Source organism: Zingiber officinale, chromosome 6A (assembly GCF_018446385.1).
Source record: "Zingiber officinale cultivar Zhangliang chromosome 6A, Zo_v1.1, whole genome shotgun sequence".
Lineage (NCBI taxonomy): Eukaryota > Viridiplantae > Streptophyta > Magnoliopsida > Zingiberales > Zingiberaceae > Zingiber > Zingiber officinale.
Window position 1 is genome coordinate 114077003 of NC_055997.1, and position 18831 is coordinate 114095833.

The following is an 18831-nucleotide window of genomic DNA, read 5'->3' on the forward strand; positions in this document are numbered from 1 at the left end:
TTACGGTGGTCACGAGATCAAAAATAAGCAATTAATTAAAAATCCAATTATTCAAGACAAAAAATAAGAATAGTAAGATCATAAGTTTAATAAAGTGCCGGCCTCCCAAGGTTTCACGCCTTATTTGAATTTTCAAAAATTAATTTCTCTTAAAAATATAAAACAATTTTTTTAAAAGATATATACGTCACTCTATCGTAATAATACAGCAAACAAAAAATAAAAATTAAAATATTATTTTTATTCGTTTTATGAAATGGTGCAAAGTTATTTATTTATTTGTCCTCATTTTCGGTTACAATTCCGATTCGCTTTTAAATTCCCAGCAAGCTTTCACACGCACACGAATACGCTCTCTCTCTCTCTCTCACAGAGGCAACGCATTGAATCGAATCCCTTCCTTTCTCCGCACGACGTCGTTCGCAGGCGCAGAGAAGAATCGAAGAGCGGAGCAGGGATGCAGCGGCGCAGGTTGAGGCCCACCATGGCGGCCGTCTTGCCGATGCTGCTGGTCTTCGCCGTCGCCACCGTCTTCCTCGTATCGCTGCTCGACGCCAATGTTGATGTTTCCGCTTCCCCCTCCTCGCTCTCCACCGCTTCCTTCTACAAGCTCTCCCAGGTCTCCTCTGTCCTTCCGTTTCCTTTTTTTCTCCCTTTCCTTACCAAAGCTCACTTTGATTCGCCATTTGAGTTTTTGGTTTCACTGTTTGGCGTTTCCTCTCCTCGATTCCCGATGTCACAAAGGTTTGATTGTTTGATGAAATACGCACCTTTGTTTCGCTTATAGGGTTTTAGCGGTAGGACATTTTGGGTAACTAACTTGCCTTAAAAAGAAAAAAAAAAGTGTATATATCATTGTGTTGCTTCTATAGACTTACAATCTTCGAGCTGTTCTTAAACTCTTTGAACAGCATGAAAATTTCCTCTTTTTATTTTTTTTGGCTTTTTTATAAAGAAATCTATCTCGACCTTTTTGTTCTTAAACTCTTCTGATCGTCTGTTCTTGTTCAGTTTTCAATTTATTATCACTATTTTTTTGTGAGAGTTTCTAATTGTGGTAATTCTTTCTTTCCTGAAACAGAGAGATGGGATAGGGCGCATAAGACGGCCATCAGAGCTCAAATGGATCCAAGAGGAGGCTTCTCCTCAGCTCTCCAAGGTGACTGACGGGCTATAGTCTAACATCTCAAATACTTCGTTCCACCACGTCCTTTCTCTTCACCCATCTAGATTTGACAGTGGAATGCTTCGGCTGGGGAGAAAAGAGAGGACTACGCGAAGCTATGGATTGCTCCATCAAGTCGCGGTTTTGTGCCTTGTCTTAAGCCAAACTCAGCGTTTTCACGTAAGAAAATCTACATTAACTGACTTGCAAATGCAAAATTCAGCGTTTCATTCTGTGAAACTCTCGTCTTCTACTTCTACAGCTCCTGGGGCGTCAAGAGGCTACTTGTCCGTCAGCACGAACGGTGGCTTGAATCAGATGAGGGCAGGGGTAAGGAATTCTGTTTATTCTTTTCTTCATTAAAAAGGAAGAAGAAGAAGAACGATTGTTGTTGTTTGGAATTCTAATCCATTGCGAGACATATTTTATGTGATAGAGGTTCTATATCCTTTGAATCCATGATTGATGCATTAGGAAGACAGGCAGTTGCGGATGATTAGATAACAACTGCTGACCAATTAGCCTTTGGCGGGCACTCAAGAATCTTGTGATAGGCGATGACCAATGAATCTGTTCTTAGCTTGTTGAATTGACTACTAACGAAGCCTTTCGAACGCAACTTTGACTGTTTGTTGTATCCATCCTTTGGATTCATCCTCATGGACCAAGAAAATTATTTTTTTTTCTTTATTTTTTTATAAGATAGATATCACTTGCACATGCCTCTTTTCCTCCATAAAATCTTCTTGTAGGAAAAGCATCTTATTTCAACAAGCGGAAAACACTTCTTCATATTTCCCACCTAAGCTTTTCATCAAAACGCCATAGAGACAATATTAAACCAGTTAATAGTTCAAATGATTCAGTAATTGACAAAAAGAATTGATTTATTTTTATTATTCTCTCTTTTGTGCCATTTAGAAGTTTTTTTAAAACTGTTTCTAAGATTCTAAAGTTCTGGTTCTTGTGCAATCATGCTTCCTAAATTCCTTAAGTTTGTGCTTTTCATGATAGATCGCCGACATGGTAGCGGTTGCGCGTATCATAAATGCCACTCTTGTGATTCCAAAGCTCGATAAGGGCTCATTTTGGCATGACTTAAGGTACATATCGTATGTGTTAGATTCCTCCATATCATTCAAGAACTGTGATTTTCTTAACTGTGTTATTTGTCACAGCAATTTTTCCGATGTCTTCGACGAAGAATACTTCATACATTCTTTGGAGAATGATGTTAGGATTGTGAAAAAACTGCCGAAGGAACTGGCTACGGTTACCAAAACTGTGAAATATTTCAGAAGTTGGTCTCCACTAGAATATTATCAGGATGAGATATCTAAACTATGGGATGATTATAAGGTACAATTGCTTCCATGAAACCAAGTAGAATAACATCTTTACGGTACCGAAGAAGACTCAATATCGGTATTGCCAAATCCAAATTCTTGTTTGTCAGGTCATCAAATCTGCAAAATCAGATTCTCGTCTCGCTAACAATAATATGCCTTCAGAAATTCAGAAGCTTCGTTGTAGAGCTTTCTATGAATCTCTTCGATTTGCTCGAGGCATCCAGGCACTAGGAAAAGTAATAGTTAGCTACCATATGCTTTATGTTAAGTTGTAGGTTGTTTCACACTAATACATTTTAACCTAATTTGTAGTCATTGGTGGAGAGAATGAGATCATATGGTCCCTTTATTGCTTTGCACTTGCGGTACGAGAAGGATATGCTTGCTTTTAGTGGTTGCACATATGGTCTGAATATTTCTGAAGCAGAAGAGCTTACGACAATCAGGTAAAATATTTTGACGATTACTTACCGTTTTCCTCTCTTTCGACCATTATGTTATTCTTCGATGCTTAGTCTTTTACTCTAGGGAAACGACTCCTTACTGGAAGGTGAAAGATATTGATCCTGTTCAACAAAGACTAAAGGGTTATTGCCCCTTGACGCCAAAGGAGGTTGGGACTTTCCTTTCTTGTCTAGGATATCCGTCCAATACTCCGATATATATTGCTTCGGGTGAAATATATGGTGGTGATTCTCACATGGCTGATCTCCAATCTCGTTTCCCCATCCTATTGAGCAAGGTACAACTGAATGAAATAACAATAGTCATGTCCTTAAATTCATGAACTATAATAGCTGCAAAGAACCTTTCATATGAATAACTTAAGAAAGACCGAGTGAGTATAAGTGTGAAGAAGCAATGTTTTGAATAAGCAGATGTTGTGCTTCTTCCTCAAATCTTATCCTAAACATGTCTTTGCAGGAAAAACTAGCATCGGCTGCTGAACTTGAACCATTCAGACCATATGCGGCTCAAATGGCAGCATTGGATTACATTGTATCAGTTGAGAGTGATGTGTTCATTCCATCCTATTCTGGAAACATGGCAAGGGCAGTTAATGGTCATCGGCGATACTTAGGCCACCGAAGAACCATCACTCCTGATAGGTGTGTTCAGTGTTCTGAATTGCCTGCTTGCCAATGAATATCTCTTTTAGATAGCTTGATTCCATTTCCAAAATGTCAAATTATTTATTTGGCACACAGGAAAACACTTGTTCGTTTGTTTGATAAAGTCGACCAAGGATTGCTTCAAGGAGAAAAGTTATCAAGTATTATTCTTGAAATCCATAAGAAGAGGTATGTGGATTTACTATAATCTTTTATTGAATGCATTCCTTCTTCGATGCTGATCACCATTGTATTTTTCATCAGGCAAGGATCCCCTAGTAAAAGAAAAGGTCCCGTCTCAGGAACAAGGGGAATGGAGAGGTTTCGATCGGAGGAATCATTCTATGAGAATCCTTTACCCGATTGTTTATGCCAGCCCTCAGAATCTAGGTCCAACAAATAGCTTATCAACAAAAGCATTTTGAGTAAGTTATCTAACAGCAGATAATGCAAGCAGGTCCATGGTTGCGGGAACAAAAACAAACAGAGGTGAAGCTACCAGTGTATATCTACTTTGATGAAAGAGCTGATTAAATTTTAGGCTTTAGTTAATACAATTCCTTCCTGATATCTTTAATTTGTTTTTTGGGATTTTATTCTTATTTAAGTGGGTTTCTTAACTACAAAGGGATCGGGAGATGTATATATAAGAGAAGACAATTTCACATATATGAATATGTTATGAAAGAAGGATTGTGGCTCTTGTTGAATGCCAAACTTCTTGGTATGTTCTGAACTTGTTTTGATCACGTAGACTATCTTGTGAAAATGCATAATATATGACGATTTGATATATTGTCGAAGGTGGCATGCTAAAATTCAGAGAAAAAAAAAATCAAATTTTTGTTAAAATCACATCTGCCAAAATCAGACGAAGGCAAGCATTTTCAGCAGAATTGCGGGTAATACTATGGCTGCACTCTCCTCTTCTGAACTCAAGCGAGTTCTGGGCGAGATTAAACAGCATGAGAGGGTGGAACAGGGGAAGCTTGGGCAACCTCAATTGTTAGGCCGGTGGGCTAGGGGAACTTGAGCAAATTCGATTGGCAGGGGAGTCTTACAACCTTAATAAGGGGAAGCAATTGTTTAGGGAGGGGGAAACAACAGAGCTCGAACAGCAGGTGAAAATGGAAACAAGATGGAAAGAAATCTAAATCCCAAAAGAATCCTAGGGAGGAACCTCGTCACTTGCCTTTCCCTCTCACAACATGATGAAACTCTCATGCCCCTTCCTCCCTAGTTTGGCCCAGCTGGTTACCTGACTTCACCAACCTCCCTCCCCAGTCGACCGCCCATCACCCTCCTCTCCATCTCAAGCCCTTGCAGGCTGAGCTCCATGGCCACTAGAGCCTCATCAATCTCAGGAGTTCAATGATTTGCAAGTTGCAAGCCTTCCATTTGATTTAGTTCATTTCCCTTGTTAGAGGGCAAGGAAGATAACAAGAATGAGACAATTTCCCGGTAAACCATACTTTGGGATGTCAATACAGAAAACGTTTCTGCAGAGAAGAAATCAATATTACAGCAGATTCGAGTAATTTATCATTAGTAATGAAGAGTTTCTTTATCTCAAGATGTTCTATTCAGATCAAACAAGTTATTAACAATGCAATAATTATCACAAGAATATGTAGAAGGAAAAAAACACACACTCAAGGATTCTTTCATCTCAATGATTAATGGTCTACATATCTCTATTATTACTAACTAACTTGATTCAGAATCATTTAATGTCCTAATCCTTTTGTCCCCATCCTGATGTATTAGCAATTAGCATCCAACTAATGACAGTGAAGAGTTAAAGTCATAACTACCAACTTAATTAACTTTGAAGGTTGAACTTCTCCATGAAAAAGGTGCAATTACCTTTTTGCCTTTTACTTTTTCATTGAATAGGTAAAGATTTGATGAACTTAGCATTGGATTTGCAGGACCCTGTGCAGAACAGGATAGACACCACAATTGTCTATATATTCATGTGCATCACTATTAGTTCGAAGCTGACAAATGGAATATTATCTCATTTGTAACCTAGTCAACTCATTATTACTTGATCTCAAAATCCTCTTCCATTAATAGCATACCAAAATCTATAATGTAGAAGACTCGTTGCCAAATGCATGTGTGTATATATTGTATCTAGGCTTAAGAGGATTAGTTAATTAATCACTTGATTGATTATTATTTCTTTAATACATGTGCATATGCATGCTAATTTTTTTCTAATGATTTTTGATTCCTTAGGGAGTCCATGCAGCAAGGAAACCTTATCGAGGAAGCAACCACCCTAAAATATGAGACACAAAAGCTAGCATCTTAGCTGAGTCGGTAGTATTTTCTCTGACATTGTATTTTAGTAACTTATGAACGCTTAACTTGTAGTTGAAACCAAATAATGCAACTGTGGAAAAAAAGTTTATTAAAGTCATGCAATGCAAATTATGCAACATGCAAAGGCAAGGAAAGGTAGAAAAGAAGAAGTGCCTTTCTTCTAATGTCTTCTTTCATTTGCTCTTTGCAGCCAGTGATGCTGTGGTGCCACCTATTTATTAATTATTTTATAAGGTTTAGTTGGTCTTTCAAATTATTGTTATGAGGGTAGTTTTGCAGTGGAATAGAGCTCATTGCTCATGTTTTGTCCAAACATGACTGATTGGGTTGAATGCAAAAGATATTTGATACTTCAAGAAAAATTGAAGCTTTATAGGTGGTAATCAGCAAAGGTGGCCAGCAAAGTTTGCGAGTGGCAGTGTTGAAGAAATAGGTGAGGTTCACTATAGGCAGTGATAAGTACCGGGATGATGGCACTCATCAACACTGGTGATCGATCGCCTTGGTATGCCCATCTTCACATGATGAGTGACCCAAGCATCCCATCTCTACGCTAAACCCAATTGCCACTACCTCCTCTACTATCTTCACCTTAGGTGACTCAACCTCGGCATGCCCATCTTCAGTACATGACGAGTGGCCCAAGCATCTTACCTCTACTCCACAGGAAACCCATCTGCTACTACCTCGTTTAGTAGCTTCACCTTATCTACATCGCCTCATTTCCTCGCCTCCTCTCTGTTGCACCCCTACTAGAGCTCTCTTCGCTTGCATTGTCCTAATATCCTTCCTCTACGCTTCTTGTGTTTCTAGTGTGGATAAGAAGCTAATTATGTTTTATAGTCACTCAATCAATGTTATGTTACAAAATCCAAAGTCCAAGAGAAAGACATAAATTTGTAAATTATGAAGAGTTAAAATTTAAACAGTCAATCGTACTCAGGACAAACATAATTTCTTGATCATAAAGTTGAAAAGAGAACTTGAAAGAAAAAATTGTAATCTTACATTAAACTTCATGAAGCTAATCTCATGGTCAAACCCTAGTTAGAACAAACATGAATTGATGGTATAATGATATGATTAATCATGCTTAACCTTATTAATGCAGAAGTTGTTTACTTATTAAAGCTCAGCTTGCTAATTAAAAATAAACAACTTTTTAAGAGAAAAGTCACCTGAACCTAAGCTCTGTTTGGTGCTCATATAATGTTTAATGAGGATGTGGTCTTGAACCTTACCTGCTACAATATTTAGTGGTTCTCCTACCTGTCAATTTTTATCCTTCAAATATAAAGATTGTCAAATAAGCAATCTCCTATCCTTACATCTTCTCAACCTCCCATTAACCTCCGCAAATAAATTGTTTTAATCAATTGAATAATCAGCAAATTTAGAAGAGGGGCAATTAATAAAAACATCTCAAACATTTTAATTATTTTCAAATTATATATATATATATATAGTGTTATCCTTCCCGACCGTCCGTCCACAATGCACATCCATGACTGAGTGATCGGAGGGTCCGGAAGTGATCCGAGCGCCCCGAGTGCATTCACTTCGGAGCGTCTGGATCAATTCCAGACACCCTGACCATTCAGTCACGGACGCGCATAGCAGACGGGCGATCGAGCAGGATATCAATATCCTATATATACATATATATTATTGTTCATAACAAATACATAAGAATTATTATTCTATAATCAATAATTATTATTATTTGTAATTAACACCATATATCCAGCTTACGCCGACTAATTCTGGAGGTGACCGGTCCGGTCCTATGAAAATTTTTCATTGACCACCAAGGTAAATCGAAAAGCGCTCTCAGCGTGCGGCTCATCAGCTTAGCATTCTTAGGTCAACCGTCATTAAGGAACATTTAACTATTAATTCGCCGAAGCTAAGACTTGATTCTTATATAATCAATAATTATTAAAATTGTAGGAGGCAGACAAACGATTAGGTTAAATTGAAATAATATAAAAGTTTATATTGAAACTTTTAGATAGATTGGAAAGTACTTTAAAATATATTTTTTAATTTAACAAATCCCAACTATATATTAGAATTTAGAAACAAAATGGTTGGTAATGAGAAGATTATGGAAGTATAATTATACATTTATTATATCCATACAATTATATACTATGTAGTTGGAAGGCAGCATAGATGAGGACAGTTGCATCAGAGATTTCATACAGTGACCTTATAACTCTCCATCAAATCAAAATTTTTGGTAAACCATGTGATAATTATACATAATATCAATTCAACTTTCAATTTACTCCCTAAACATTTGATGAAATTGTCCAAACAAAAAAAAATGTATCATAGAAAACTAAGTTAAAGAGGGAAATTAAACAGAGAAAATAAAAAACAGGAAAGACAGTATGCTCCCAGGATTTTTTTTTTCACAATTTGGGGGAAATTATGGGATTAAAATAAGAAAAACTAAGGGGTAAACTGAGAACTGACATGAAAAATCTGAGAATGATTTTAAGAGCATTATTTATGTACTTACAATCTATAAATGATCAAATCTAGCAAATAGGAAAGGGTTTGGTTAGGGTAGGAATTCTGTCTATTTCCAAGTGGAGCAGCATGCAGCTCAAAGTAAATAAATTAAGAAAGAAAACATGAACAGCTGCTTTCCTTTAATTATTTTACTTTTCAATAAATTAGAATATAAATAAGCATGCAAAATAACGAAGTACACTTTTGATAATAATTAATATGGGGTGCCTAGAACGAGATGGCTGCAACCTGAAATTTTAATATGCCATATTACCGGTCTTATTTAACGTATATTGTCCTTGAAAACAATTATTTAAAAAGAACAAAAAAAACAAATTACGTTGCGTGCATGGAGCAGCCTATCCCACGTTGCAAGGCACGTGGCTATCCCTATCCCATGCCCATTTACTTACTGTATTCGACTTTTTTTTTAATTGATTAATATAGGTCCGATTCTATCGAAATTTCTCATTGGATAAATCATGAGCGCTCATAGCCCAGCAATCCAATATTCAGGTCAATACTTAATTAAAAAAAATTCATTCGTTAATTTATCAAAACTAAAACTCGATCATTAAATATTAAAATATTAAAAAATTAGAAGATGTCCATTGCTGCACCATTTACCCGGCAACTCTGCTCAACTTTCTCGAATTTATTCCAAGGTACATGGGCTATCAATGTTGGTGAATAATTACGTCACTACTCCAGCCAAGCAAATTAATCAACTTTTAGTTAACATTTGTATTTTGAACTAATCATTTTAATTATTGGGGTGGTGGCAAACAAACCTGAAGTAACGTGTATAAATATGGGACACAAGCATGCCACCATTCAACTCATGCATGTAATTTTAAATATAACACAAGGAATTCCAGGGGTAGGGCTGTGTACCTTAATCTGTGCAGGTCTCGAATGGGGAGATCTCCTTGCGGCGATGACAAGATCAATGGCCTCAAGAAGGGTCCTTGGACTCCTGAAGAGGACCACAAGCTGGTGCAGTACATCGAGAAGCACGGCCATGGCAGTTGGAGAGCCCTTCCAAAACTTGCAGGTCCTCTATTTCCCTCTTCTATCTCTGAATCGTTGCATATGAACACTATGATTACTTTGGTGAATATGATGAATCAATCTTTTCTTGTAAACAGGATTAAATAGATGCGGCAAGAGTTGTAGATTGCGATGGACAAACTATTTGAGGCCAGATATCAAAAGAGGCAAGTTCTCTCCGGAGGAGGAACAGACCATCCTTGATCTCCACTCCATCCTTGGGAACAAGTAATATAAAGTGTTTCTTCGGTATGCCCATGACTTTACATTGAGTTTCTAATGCATGGGAATGCTTTAGGTGGTCAGCCATAGCTTCACGACTGCCAGGGAGAACAGACAACGAGATTAAGAACTTTTGGAACACTCACCTGAAGAAGAAGCTCATCCATTTGGGGTTTGATCCGATGACGCACCGACCAAGAACAAATTTTTTTGCCACCCTGCAACAGCTCGTCGTCTTCGCCAAGCTGCGTGAGTTTGCTGAAGGCCGGTTGCCTTGGGATGGCCACAGTTCTGCTGCCGGGCTTCAAGCCGATGTGAACCAGGCCGCGAAGCTCCAGTACTTGCAGCAGCTCCAGATGTTGGCTTCCATAGCAAGTAGTGCAGATACCAATGGCTTAATTAACCATATCACAGGCACAGACTCCATTCCTGTCCAAGAAGAAATCGATCATCTGAATCACGCTGAAACATTTCCAGAGACTCAAATTCCATGCTCTTTCGATCAACCCGTAAGCATCAAGAATGATAATCAATCTTCCATATTCACTGAGTTCAGCCAAAGAGAGAACTCACCCAGGTCACCGTTCTTGTCTCATTCACCTCTGCCTCCATTCACTGACATATCCTTTGGCAACCTCGGGGATGCTAGTACCAGCTACAGCTGTCTTGGCAGTGACCTTCCTCCCTCATGGTCTGACAGCTTGTTCGATGGACAATTCTTAACTGATTTTGCCTGAACTTTTTCGATGATCTTGCATTTTTCTGTCAGTATTTACTTGTTTTTTGCTTCTGTTCTAGGGGAGTGTTCAAATTTTGTGAAATAGCCTTGGTATGGTACCTCGTTGACATCAAGGAATTGCATTTGTATCATTTGATGCAAACATGCAATATATATACACGGTGGATCTAATCTCCTACATATTTATGAATGAATTACGATTTGATGCTAATATATCTAACTCTTGTTTATAATTAACTTTTTTTTCTCTTTATTTGTCTCTTTAAGAATAAATTTCATGATCAGCAGTTCATCAACAGCAAAAACTAAAACATATAAAATGCACTTTGAACTATTCCCCAATTAGTACGCGTATTCCCATGAGAATATACAAAATGTTTGAAGAACTTTAGTTATGAATACATACTTGTTTCTCAATAATGTAGTCAGCCAAACATGTAGTCAGTTCCACATTCATATATATGTGGAATCTTAAAGCTAACACAGCCTTCTAGATAAATTAAATAGATTGTTTTAGATTAAGTAGGCAAGAAATATACCATCTCAGGCAGTTAAAACTTTTGACTTGGCTGCCATGTCAAAAACATATGCAAGTTAGTAACAACGATAGGAAGGGACCAATTAGATAGAACAATACTAAAGCTTGCCATTTCTATTTGCTTAACAATGATAACAATGATATCAATGATAGCCTCACTCAAGCGATAGGCAAAGCTGAAGACCATGTGTCATCATCTCCATTTTGATGAGCAAACATTTTGAATAATTTAGATTAAAAAGGATTAGGACATGACACAGTATCTAATTAGTGAGCAGGTGGGGTTGATGACTTTTCTTACAAGAGATTGACCGCTGGACCTAAACGAAGAGGTCACGGAGTTGAATTGCTTGATGGAACACTTTCGTGGTATATGACTAACTTCTAGTAAAGGTTGTGTGAAGGTTTCGCTAAGTTCATTAATTCGTCCAGAAAAAATAGGAAAAAGAAAAGGTGAAAAGTTATTAATGCAAATGACATCAATCAAAGGGGGAAACTCTTTCCACTACCTAATCACCTGCCCCATCAGTTGGATACTGCACGAAGTCTCATATGTCAGAGGTTAAAAAAAAATGAATTTGTTTAGATCCTCGAACATACCAGATGAGATATTGCATGAATTTTTACAAATGTTTAGCTAAATGGGGCACCAGAAATTGATAGCTACTTGTTTGCATATGAAAAAAAAAATCAATAGGGATGTTCTCGCTATTTCTATTTGTACTTCTTTTCTTAAGTAATCTAGAATTATATTTGTAATTAGCATAAGAAAGAAAGCATATGAGACTAACATAGTCAAGAAAATAGTATATGCATGACAATAATCATACGCAAAACACAAAAAAAAAAAACCCTTAAAAGGCACAAGGTACTCGTATTCAAACAACATATTGTGCACACACAAAAAAAAAAAGAGCAGCCCAGTGCATGAAGCTCCCGCCATGCAGGGTCCCGGGGAAGGATCCATTGTACGCAGTCTTACCTTGTTTTTTGCGAGAGGCTGTTTTCGGGATTCAAACCCGTGATCTTTTGGTCCCATGACAACAACTTTACCGTTGTGCCAAGGCTCCCCTTCTTTATTGTGCATACAAAGAAGATTAAAAATGAAAAATCCATAATGAACGAACTTTAAAGACAATTTCTTTTGGTTATAGACAATAAACCTTTTTGAATGATACAATTTGGTGCCAAGCAGGTCAAATTCTAAATGAAGTGGGGAAAACGGCTACTTGATTCCTAATGTTCCAAACAAAGATTGAGTAAAAAAGATATCAACTAGCTTACCATCACTATATTGGTTACTTTTCCAATATTTATGCGAACTGTAAATGAATTATCTCTGTTTAAGTCTAAGTAGGTTTTTGTTGCTCTCTAATGTTCTCTCCTTTTGTATTTCATTAAGGTTTCTATAATTGAAGAAAATGTTGATTATTGCTTGCATTTAACAGACAAATCAGTTCTATCTGCAATTCACATTGGAAATGTTAATATCTTTCCAATCTCTTTCAAATAATTACTTTTATGGTATTTGAATACTTCATTTATAGAGCCAAGGGCCACAGTCAATATGAAAATTTGCTCTGCTCCTTTAATAAACAGTATGCAGAAAAGCAAAACAAAGGATAATCAGTTACGAGTTGTAATGATGTATTGATGGTAATTAACAATAATGGCTTGATTTTTTAAGTGTCCATCAAAGATTTCTCTTTGGTTCATTTCTGTGTCATTCCAGATGAGGCACGGCACAGGCAGTCATGGGCCATGCTAGGCACAGCCCATGAAGTCAGTAAGATGTGCCTGGGCACAATTTGGGTTGCATAGATTTGCACTAAAGAACAATTGTGTGTGAATACTTATTGCATCTGTTTCTGGCATGTCACTAATGGGAGAGGTAACACAAGGCTTGCTGATTGCATCATAATTGTTCTTAAAGCAACAGCTCTCTTTCATGGACTCTTGAGTAAAGGTTGGTTGAATCAAATCTCAAATACAAACACCACTTCGTTTCCAGAATGGCACATCCATAAGATCTGGGAATCAGGCTGTATTGCTGATAAGTGATAAGGAAGTGGCAAAGATACAATCACGTTGAAGTTGCTAGGTCTCGTTCTCTAATGTCTAAAATGGGATGTCATTAACAGAAAACTTGACTTGAAAGACAATAAAAGAATGAAACTTTTGAGACTGTTTACCCAAAGAGCGGTGGTTGGCCGAAGATTCCCTATTTCCATTGCACGCGCGATGAATCATTCAGCAGCGATGTCTCCAAGCGAAGCATTAAGATGTTCCCAGACTCACCTCCCTAACCCTTTCTCACCAGCACAATGCCGGAGCAGGAAGCGCCTCGAAACCCTACTACTTTTGTACTCCTCGTTATTCCCACCGATCGTTTGTCCTCGCTGGCGCCGCCTTCAGATCTATTGAAGTGTATGCCGTAGCTAGTGGAATCGAGACACGCCGAGCCAGAACCAATTAACAGAGAAAGACGGTGGAGGGATAGCGGCCCAGTTATTTTGGGCAGACAAGGCTGTATGGGTATATAGAAAGAATCTAGAATATTCTATTTGTTTTGAATATATATATATATATATATATATATATATATATATATATATATATATATATATATATATATATATATATATTATTTTTATTTTTAAAAGAGTTGAATTATAATGTTAAATATAAAAAAACTTCACCATTCTTCATTTTATTCAGATTATATCAGTCACTATAGTTAATGTCCTGGCCTCATGTTAGCACAAGCTAGAATTAGATAGTTTGGGTTTGGTTAAGTAGGCCAAAAAGGTTAGGATAAGGTTGGTTTGATTTATTTATTTTAATTAATTCAGATATTTGGGTCTATAAGCCAACTTATTTTGAAAATGAACATTCCGATCTCACAAATCAGCTGTCAAGTAAATTCATAATATGCAAGTTATAACTAAAAAATAAAGATAGTGAAATTGAAATAAAAGATGATATTACTCGTCCTAAATGATTTAGTATCACGGAGGATAACTTTTTATATGAAGGAGATCAAATATCAAATAAGTCATTTGCATCAGTTAAAAATTAATCTGAAAATTAATTAGAGTAACCATGAACAAAGATAATGAAATGATGAAGGAAGATTGTAATAAAGCAGGAAGAAGTGATACTTATATGGTAATGCATATGTCACATAGGGTAGTTTGACAACAAACGTGCCTACCTTATATTATATTAATAAATAAAAATAGAACACACTATTCACACAAGACTCCATGGCCCAATGGATAAGGCGCTGGTCTACGGAACCAGAGATTCTGGGTTCGATCCCCAGTGGAGTCGAGTTGATCATTTTTTATACTTTTTCTTTTTAGTTCTTTTATTTTACCAGGTACTTTGGAGGAAGATTATTTCAAGCTTGTATGCGCTCTACAATGGTCGTTCATTCCCAGCTGCCCTATAAAACCTATTTTTGTGTTTAAAGGCTATAAATTCGTGGTAAAATGTGATTTCCAAATGCGGAGAAGATGACGATTTGATGGAGTTGTAGGTAGGGCGAATCATATTTGGGGTTTAGGGTTCGATGGTAACGCATCAACCATATGCCTTGTTTCTGATAAGGAAATTAAAACTGTCCTGCTTCTACCATCGAAGATTAAGATATAAAAGTTCTTTCATAGATGGTAAGCACAGTGATACACCTGAAAGCATTTTATGTTTTGAAAGTTCTTTCATAGATGCTTGTCACATGAGGTCGTGGGATTGGACCATAGGACTGTCAAGATGTAAATTTCCGACCCTATGCAACTCACCCTATTACCACTTGTCCTCTCGACGATCATGATTTATTTTTCTCGTGATGACTTAGGGTCGGATGTGGTGGGGACACTGGGACCAGTGTTTCATCTTTTTGCCACATATATACACTTGTGAGTTGTGAAAACAAGGAAAAAGACCTATAGAACGAACATCTGTCGAGAAATTTTTTATTAAGCAAGTTTATGAACTGAGTTCCTTTCTTCATGTGCAAAAATGTCAGCGCATTATGGATTTTGTTTTTCTTTGCAGCTTCAACGTACTTCAATCACAATGGCTATGATTGATGAGCCAACAAAATATATATATATATATATATATATATATATATATATATATATATATATATATATATATATATATATATATATATATATATATATATATATATTCAACTTATTAATAATATTATGAACATTTTGTGAATGTCAATAATTCTTCCTCGATCATCATTTAAAATTTACTGTTGATGAATTTATATTATCAAGTTCAATAATTAATTAATTAAATTTAAAATATAAAAAATTTAACGAGCAATTTATCAAATGACGTACCTAGAAATTTTAATTGACCAAAAGGTGTATGTTACTTTGGTATTTATCAAAGGAAGCATTTTTTCAAGTGCACTTCCCTTTTAATCCTTCTGACAAATCTAATTTCTTTCGTCGTTTTTCTTTCCTCCCTCTTCTCTTTCCTATCTCCTCTCTCATATCTCGTATGCATGCTGCTTATTTTATTTTTTCCTTTTCTTTTTTTTCTCTTTTTTATTTGCATGCATAGCATAAGCTTGATATACAAATTATATCAATCCAACGACATTTAAGATTTAGTTAATTTTTTGATAATATTTTAATACATTTAGAGGAACTAAAAAAAATCATGAATAGCAAATTTGAACTCATTGTACTCTCAGAAATCCACAGGAATTGAAATAAGTGCAATCAGAGTTCTTTAAGTCCATCAGTGGGTTTCGATCAAAACCCACTGATGGCCTAGAGAGCTCTAATTGCATCTATTTCAGTTTTTGTAGATTCCTGATGCTGCAAGGAGTTCAAATATGCTATCTATTGTTTATTTTGACTTTTAGAATATGTTAAAATATAATAAGAAAGAATCAGCAAAAAACTTACACGTTAGGCCTGATATGAATCATATCAGGTTCATGTTAAGCTTGATATGATTTCATATCAGGCCCAATGTGGGACTCACTCTATTAGGAATGCTCAACTATTTTAGGAACTCTTCATTTCATAATGGATGTGTCTATGATTGCTCTAACACTGTGTGGACAATAAAAATTAGAGAACAAGTAGCAGAATATGCTGAGAAAATGAAAAACAAAATTGCTATGATTCACAAAGAAGCCAAAGAGAAGAGAGCAACGACTAAGGCTATGTGCTGTGAAGAGCTATTGAAATTGGAAGAAAGTGCGGCTAAATATCACGCCATAGGGCAGATGCCAAAGCAAGGTTGTAGCTGCTTCAGTTCATGAGAAATGGAGATAGTAACTGTAGGATCGTTGGGTCGGCTAGAGGGGGGGTTGAATAGCCTAAAAAAAACAACAAAGACCCTTCTCGAACTTTCAACAGAACACTTGCATAAAGTAAATAAAAAGTAGAAAGAAGAGGCTCACAACTTGACTTAGTTACAACCAAGGAGGTTGTTAATCCAAGGAATGAACGTGCACTAAAATATCTCCTTCAGGCGGAGAAACCTCTTACAGTAGTGAAAGCACAAAAGATAGAAGCTAAATTAGAAAAGAAGCGCACAAGTGTTTGGAATGTAAATTTCTGAGTTCATTAAAAAGCTTCTGGACCAAGGCTATATTTATAGCCTTAGTCGGGATGTCTGGAAGGGTTCCGGGCGCCCTGGGGGATAAAACTTATCCCCCAAAGTTCAGATTGAGATAAATCTTGATTTGGTCAACTTTACTGGTCCGGGCGCCCCGGACCCCGAAAGTCAACAGAGTTGACTTTTTCGTCCGAGACCTCTGCTCCGTTTCAGTCTCGCCTCGGTCCGGGTCTTCCGCTCCGGATCCGCTTACTTGGGTGATCTCTGCCATCCGGAATAGGGCTCACCCAAACTCAAGTTCCGGTCTTCTCGAGCAGCCTTCCGCTCCGGCTTCGCGTCCCTCGGAATCATTGCGTGTTTCCTTTTCGTCCACCAGCGTACTCATCCGCAGTCTTTGTCCCTCGGTCGCACCCCGTGCCGACTTTCTCGCTAGCTGCGTCTCTTGCTCCCCGAGCAATCTTCCGCTCCGGCTTTCGTCCCTCGGAACCACCGCACGCTTCCTTCTCGTCCACCAGTGTACTCTTTCGCAGCACCTCGTCCCTCGGACGCACCGCGTGCCGTCCTTCTCGCTAGCTGCGTCTTCCGCTCGAGTACCTGTGCTCCTAAGTTCCTGCACACTTAGACACAAGGCTAAATACAACGCAGGACCTAACTTAACTTGTTGATCACACCAAAACAACCTTGGGGTTCCAACAATCTCCTCCTTTTTGGTGTGATCAACCCTAGTTAAGCTAGGGTCAAAAATAGATATGAAATTAAAAAATTTATTACAATAACATGCAACATGATAGGAAAAATTAAATTTCAAACATTCCAAATTTTAATTTTTAATTTTCTACTTCCCCCTAGACTTATACTTTCCTTTCTCCCCCTTTGATCACAATAAAAATGGGATACAAAAAAGAATCTAAGGGTTGATACTTAGAAACATAAAAATATATTTCAATGATTTTCTGGAAAGTATTTCTAAGTCAAGACAAATTTCTAAGTCAAGAAATAACTTTTGAAAAAAATTTCTAAATATTTGTCATCAATAAAAAACTTTCTAAGCCGAAAAATTTATGCAAGAAAATTTAAGAGAATTGATAACATTAAAAGAAATTTTCTATGCATTTATTTATTTATATATTCTAATGCTTTTATCAGAAAATTTTAAATTTCCATTTTAATTTATCATAATTTCTTAACTTTGAAGCAAGAAACTTTGAGCATGTAGAAATTTGTGCAAATTGTAACATGTCATTTTCTATTGTATTTTGAATTCCTAATTTGCAAAGATATTTCGATAATATAAACTTGATAAAGTTTTTCGACAATACTTCTGATTTGCAAACTTCGTTCGACAAAATATTTTGTAATTTACAAAAATATTTTGACAACATAAATTTGCAACAATCTGTGGATAATAGATTTACTACTCCAAAAAACTCTTTTGATAATATCTCTAATTTGCAAACTTTGTTTGAAAAAATATTTCGTAATTTATTCGACAGAAGATTTTCTAATCTGAAAAGCTCTTTCGATAATCTTTTTAATTTGCAAACTTTGTTTGAAAAAATGTTTCATAATTTGCAAGATTCTTTTGTCAAATCATTTTGCGATTCGAAAAACTCTTTCAACGAGATAATTTGTACTTTGGAAAAATTTTTAGATCCTGAAAAAATTTTCGAAAAACTACTTTGTGATTCGCAAGAATCTTTCGTCAAAACATTTTGTAATTCGAAAAATTCTTTCAATGATTCAATTTTTTATTCGCAAAAATCTTCAGGTAATTTGATTAATTGAACCAGTTGTTCAGAGGGTAGAGGCCATACCTTACTTATCTCGTCGACCGTTGGTTCTCCCCCTGTTGAGTTGCTTTCTTCCAATATCTCTCTCCCTTCATTGATGCTCACTTGGGATGAGCTTTCTGTGTCCTCGGGATGGAGATCGACTATCTCGACAGTTTCCTCATTCTCGGACTGTTCTGGTGTTGAATCGGTGTTGGATTCATCCTAGACATCGGCTGGTTCTTCGTAGATCTTCAAGAACTTTTCCCAAAGTTCTTTTGCAGATTTGTATTTACCGATCCTGTTGACTTCTTGAGGCGGAAGAACGCTTAGCAGATGGTACTCTGCTTTGCTGTTCGCCACGAAGTCGGCCTACTCCTTTTTTGTCCATTTATCTATTTCCTTGTCCTCTGGAGCTTCAAAGCCAAGTTTCATCGT

General features: G+C 36.7%; 1 protein-coding gene, 1 long non-coding RNA gene, 1 other non-coding gene and 1 pseudogene across 3 annotated transcripts; 3 read left to right on the top strand and 1 right to left on the bottom strand.

The window, feature by feature from the left end:
- The first annotated feature begins 303 nt into the window (after nt 1–303).
- On the top strand, nt 304–4336 carry LOC121997539 (annotated as a pseudogene).
- A 587-nt stretch (nt 4337–4923) lies between these two features.
- On the bottom strand, nt 4924–10039 carry LOC121997541. The gene is made up of 3 exons (XR_006116304.1): nt 9896–10039; nt 9372–9555; nt 4924–5125 (listed from the first exon to the last, which is right to left on the bottom strand). It is a non-coding gene; the product is annotated as an uncharacterized LOC121997541 (long non-coding RNA).
- LOC121997540 (transcription factor MYB92-like) lies at nt 9393–10486 on the top strand. Its single transcript, XM_042552009.1, has 3 exons — nt 9393–9531; nt 9626–9755; nt 9826–10486. The coding sequence occupies exons 1-3, from the start codon at nt 9393–9395 to the stop codon at nt 10484–10486; spliced, it is 930 nt and encodes a 309-aa protein (XP_042407943.1).
- A 3800-nt stretch (nt 10487–14286) lies between these two features.
- TRNAR-ACG lies at nt 14287–14359 on the top strand. The gene has a single exon. It is a non-coding gene; the product is annotated as a tRNA-Arg (tRNA).
- Nucleotides 14360–18831: the final 4472 nt, after the last annotated feature.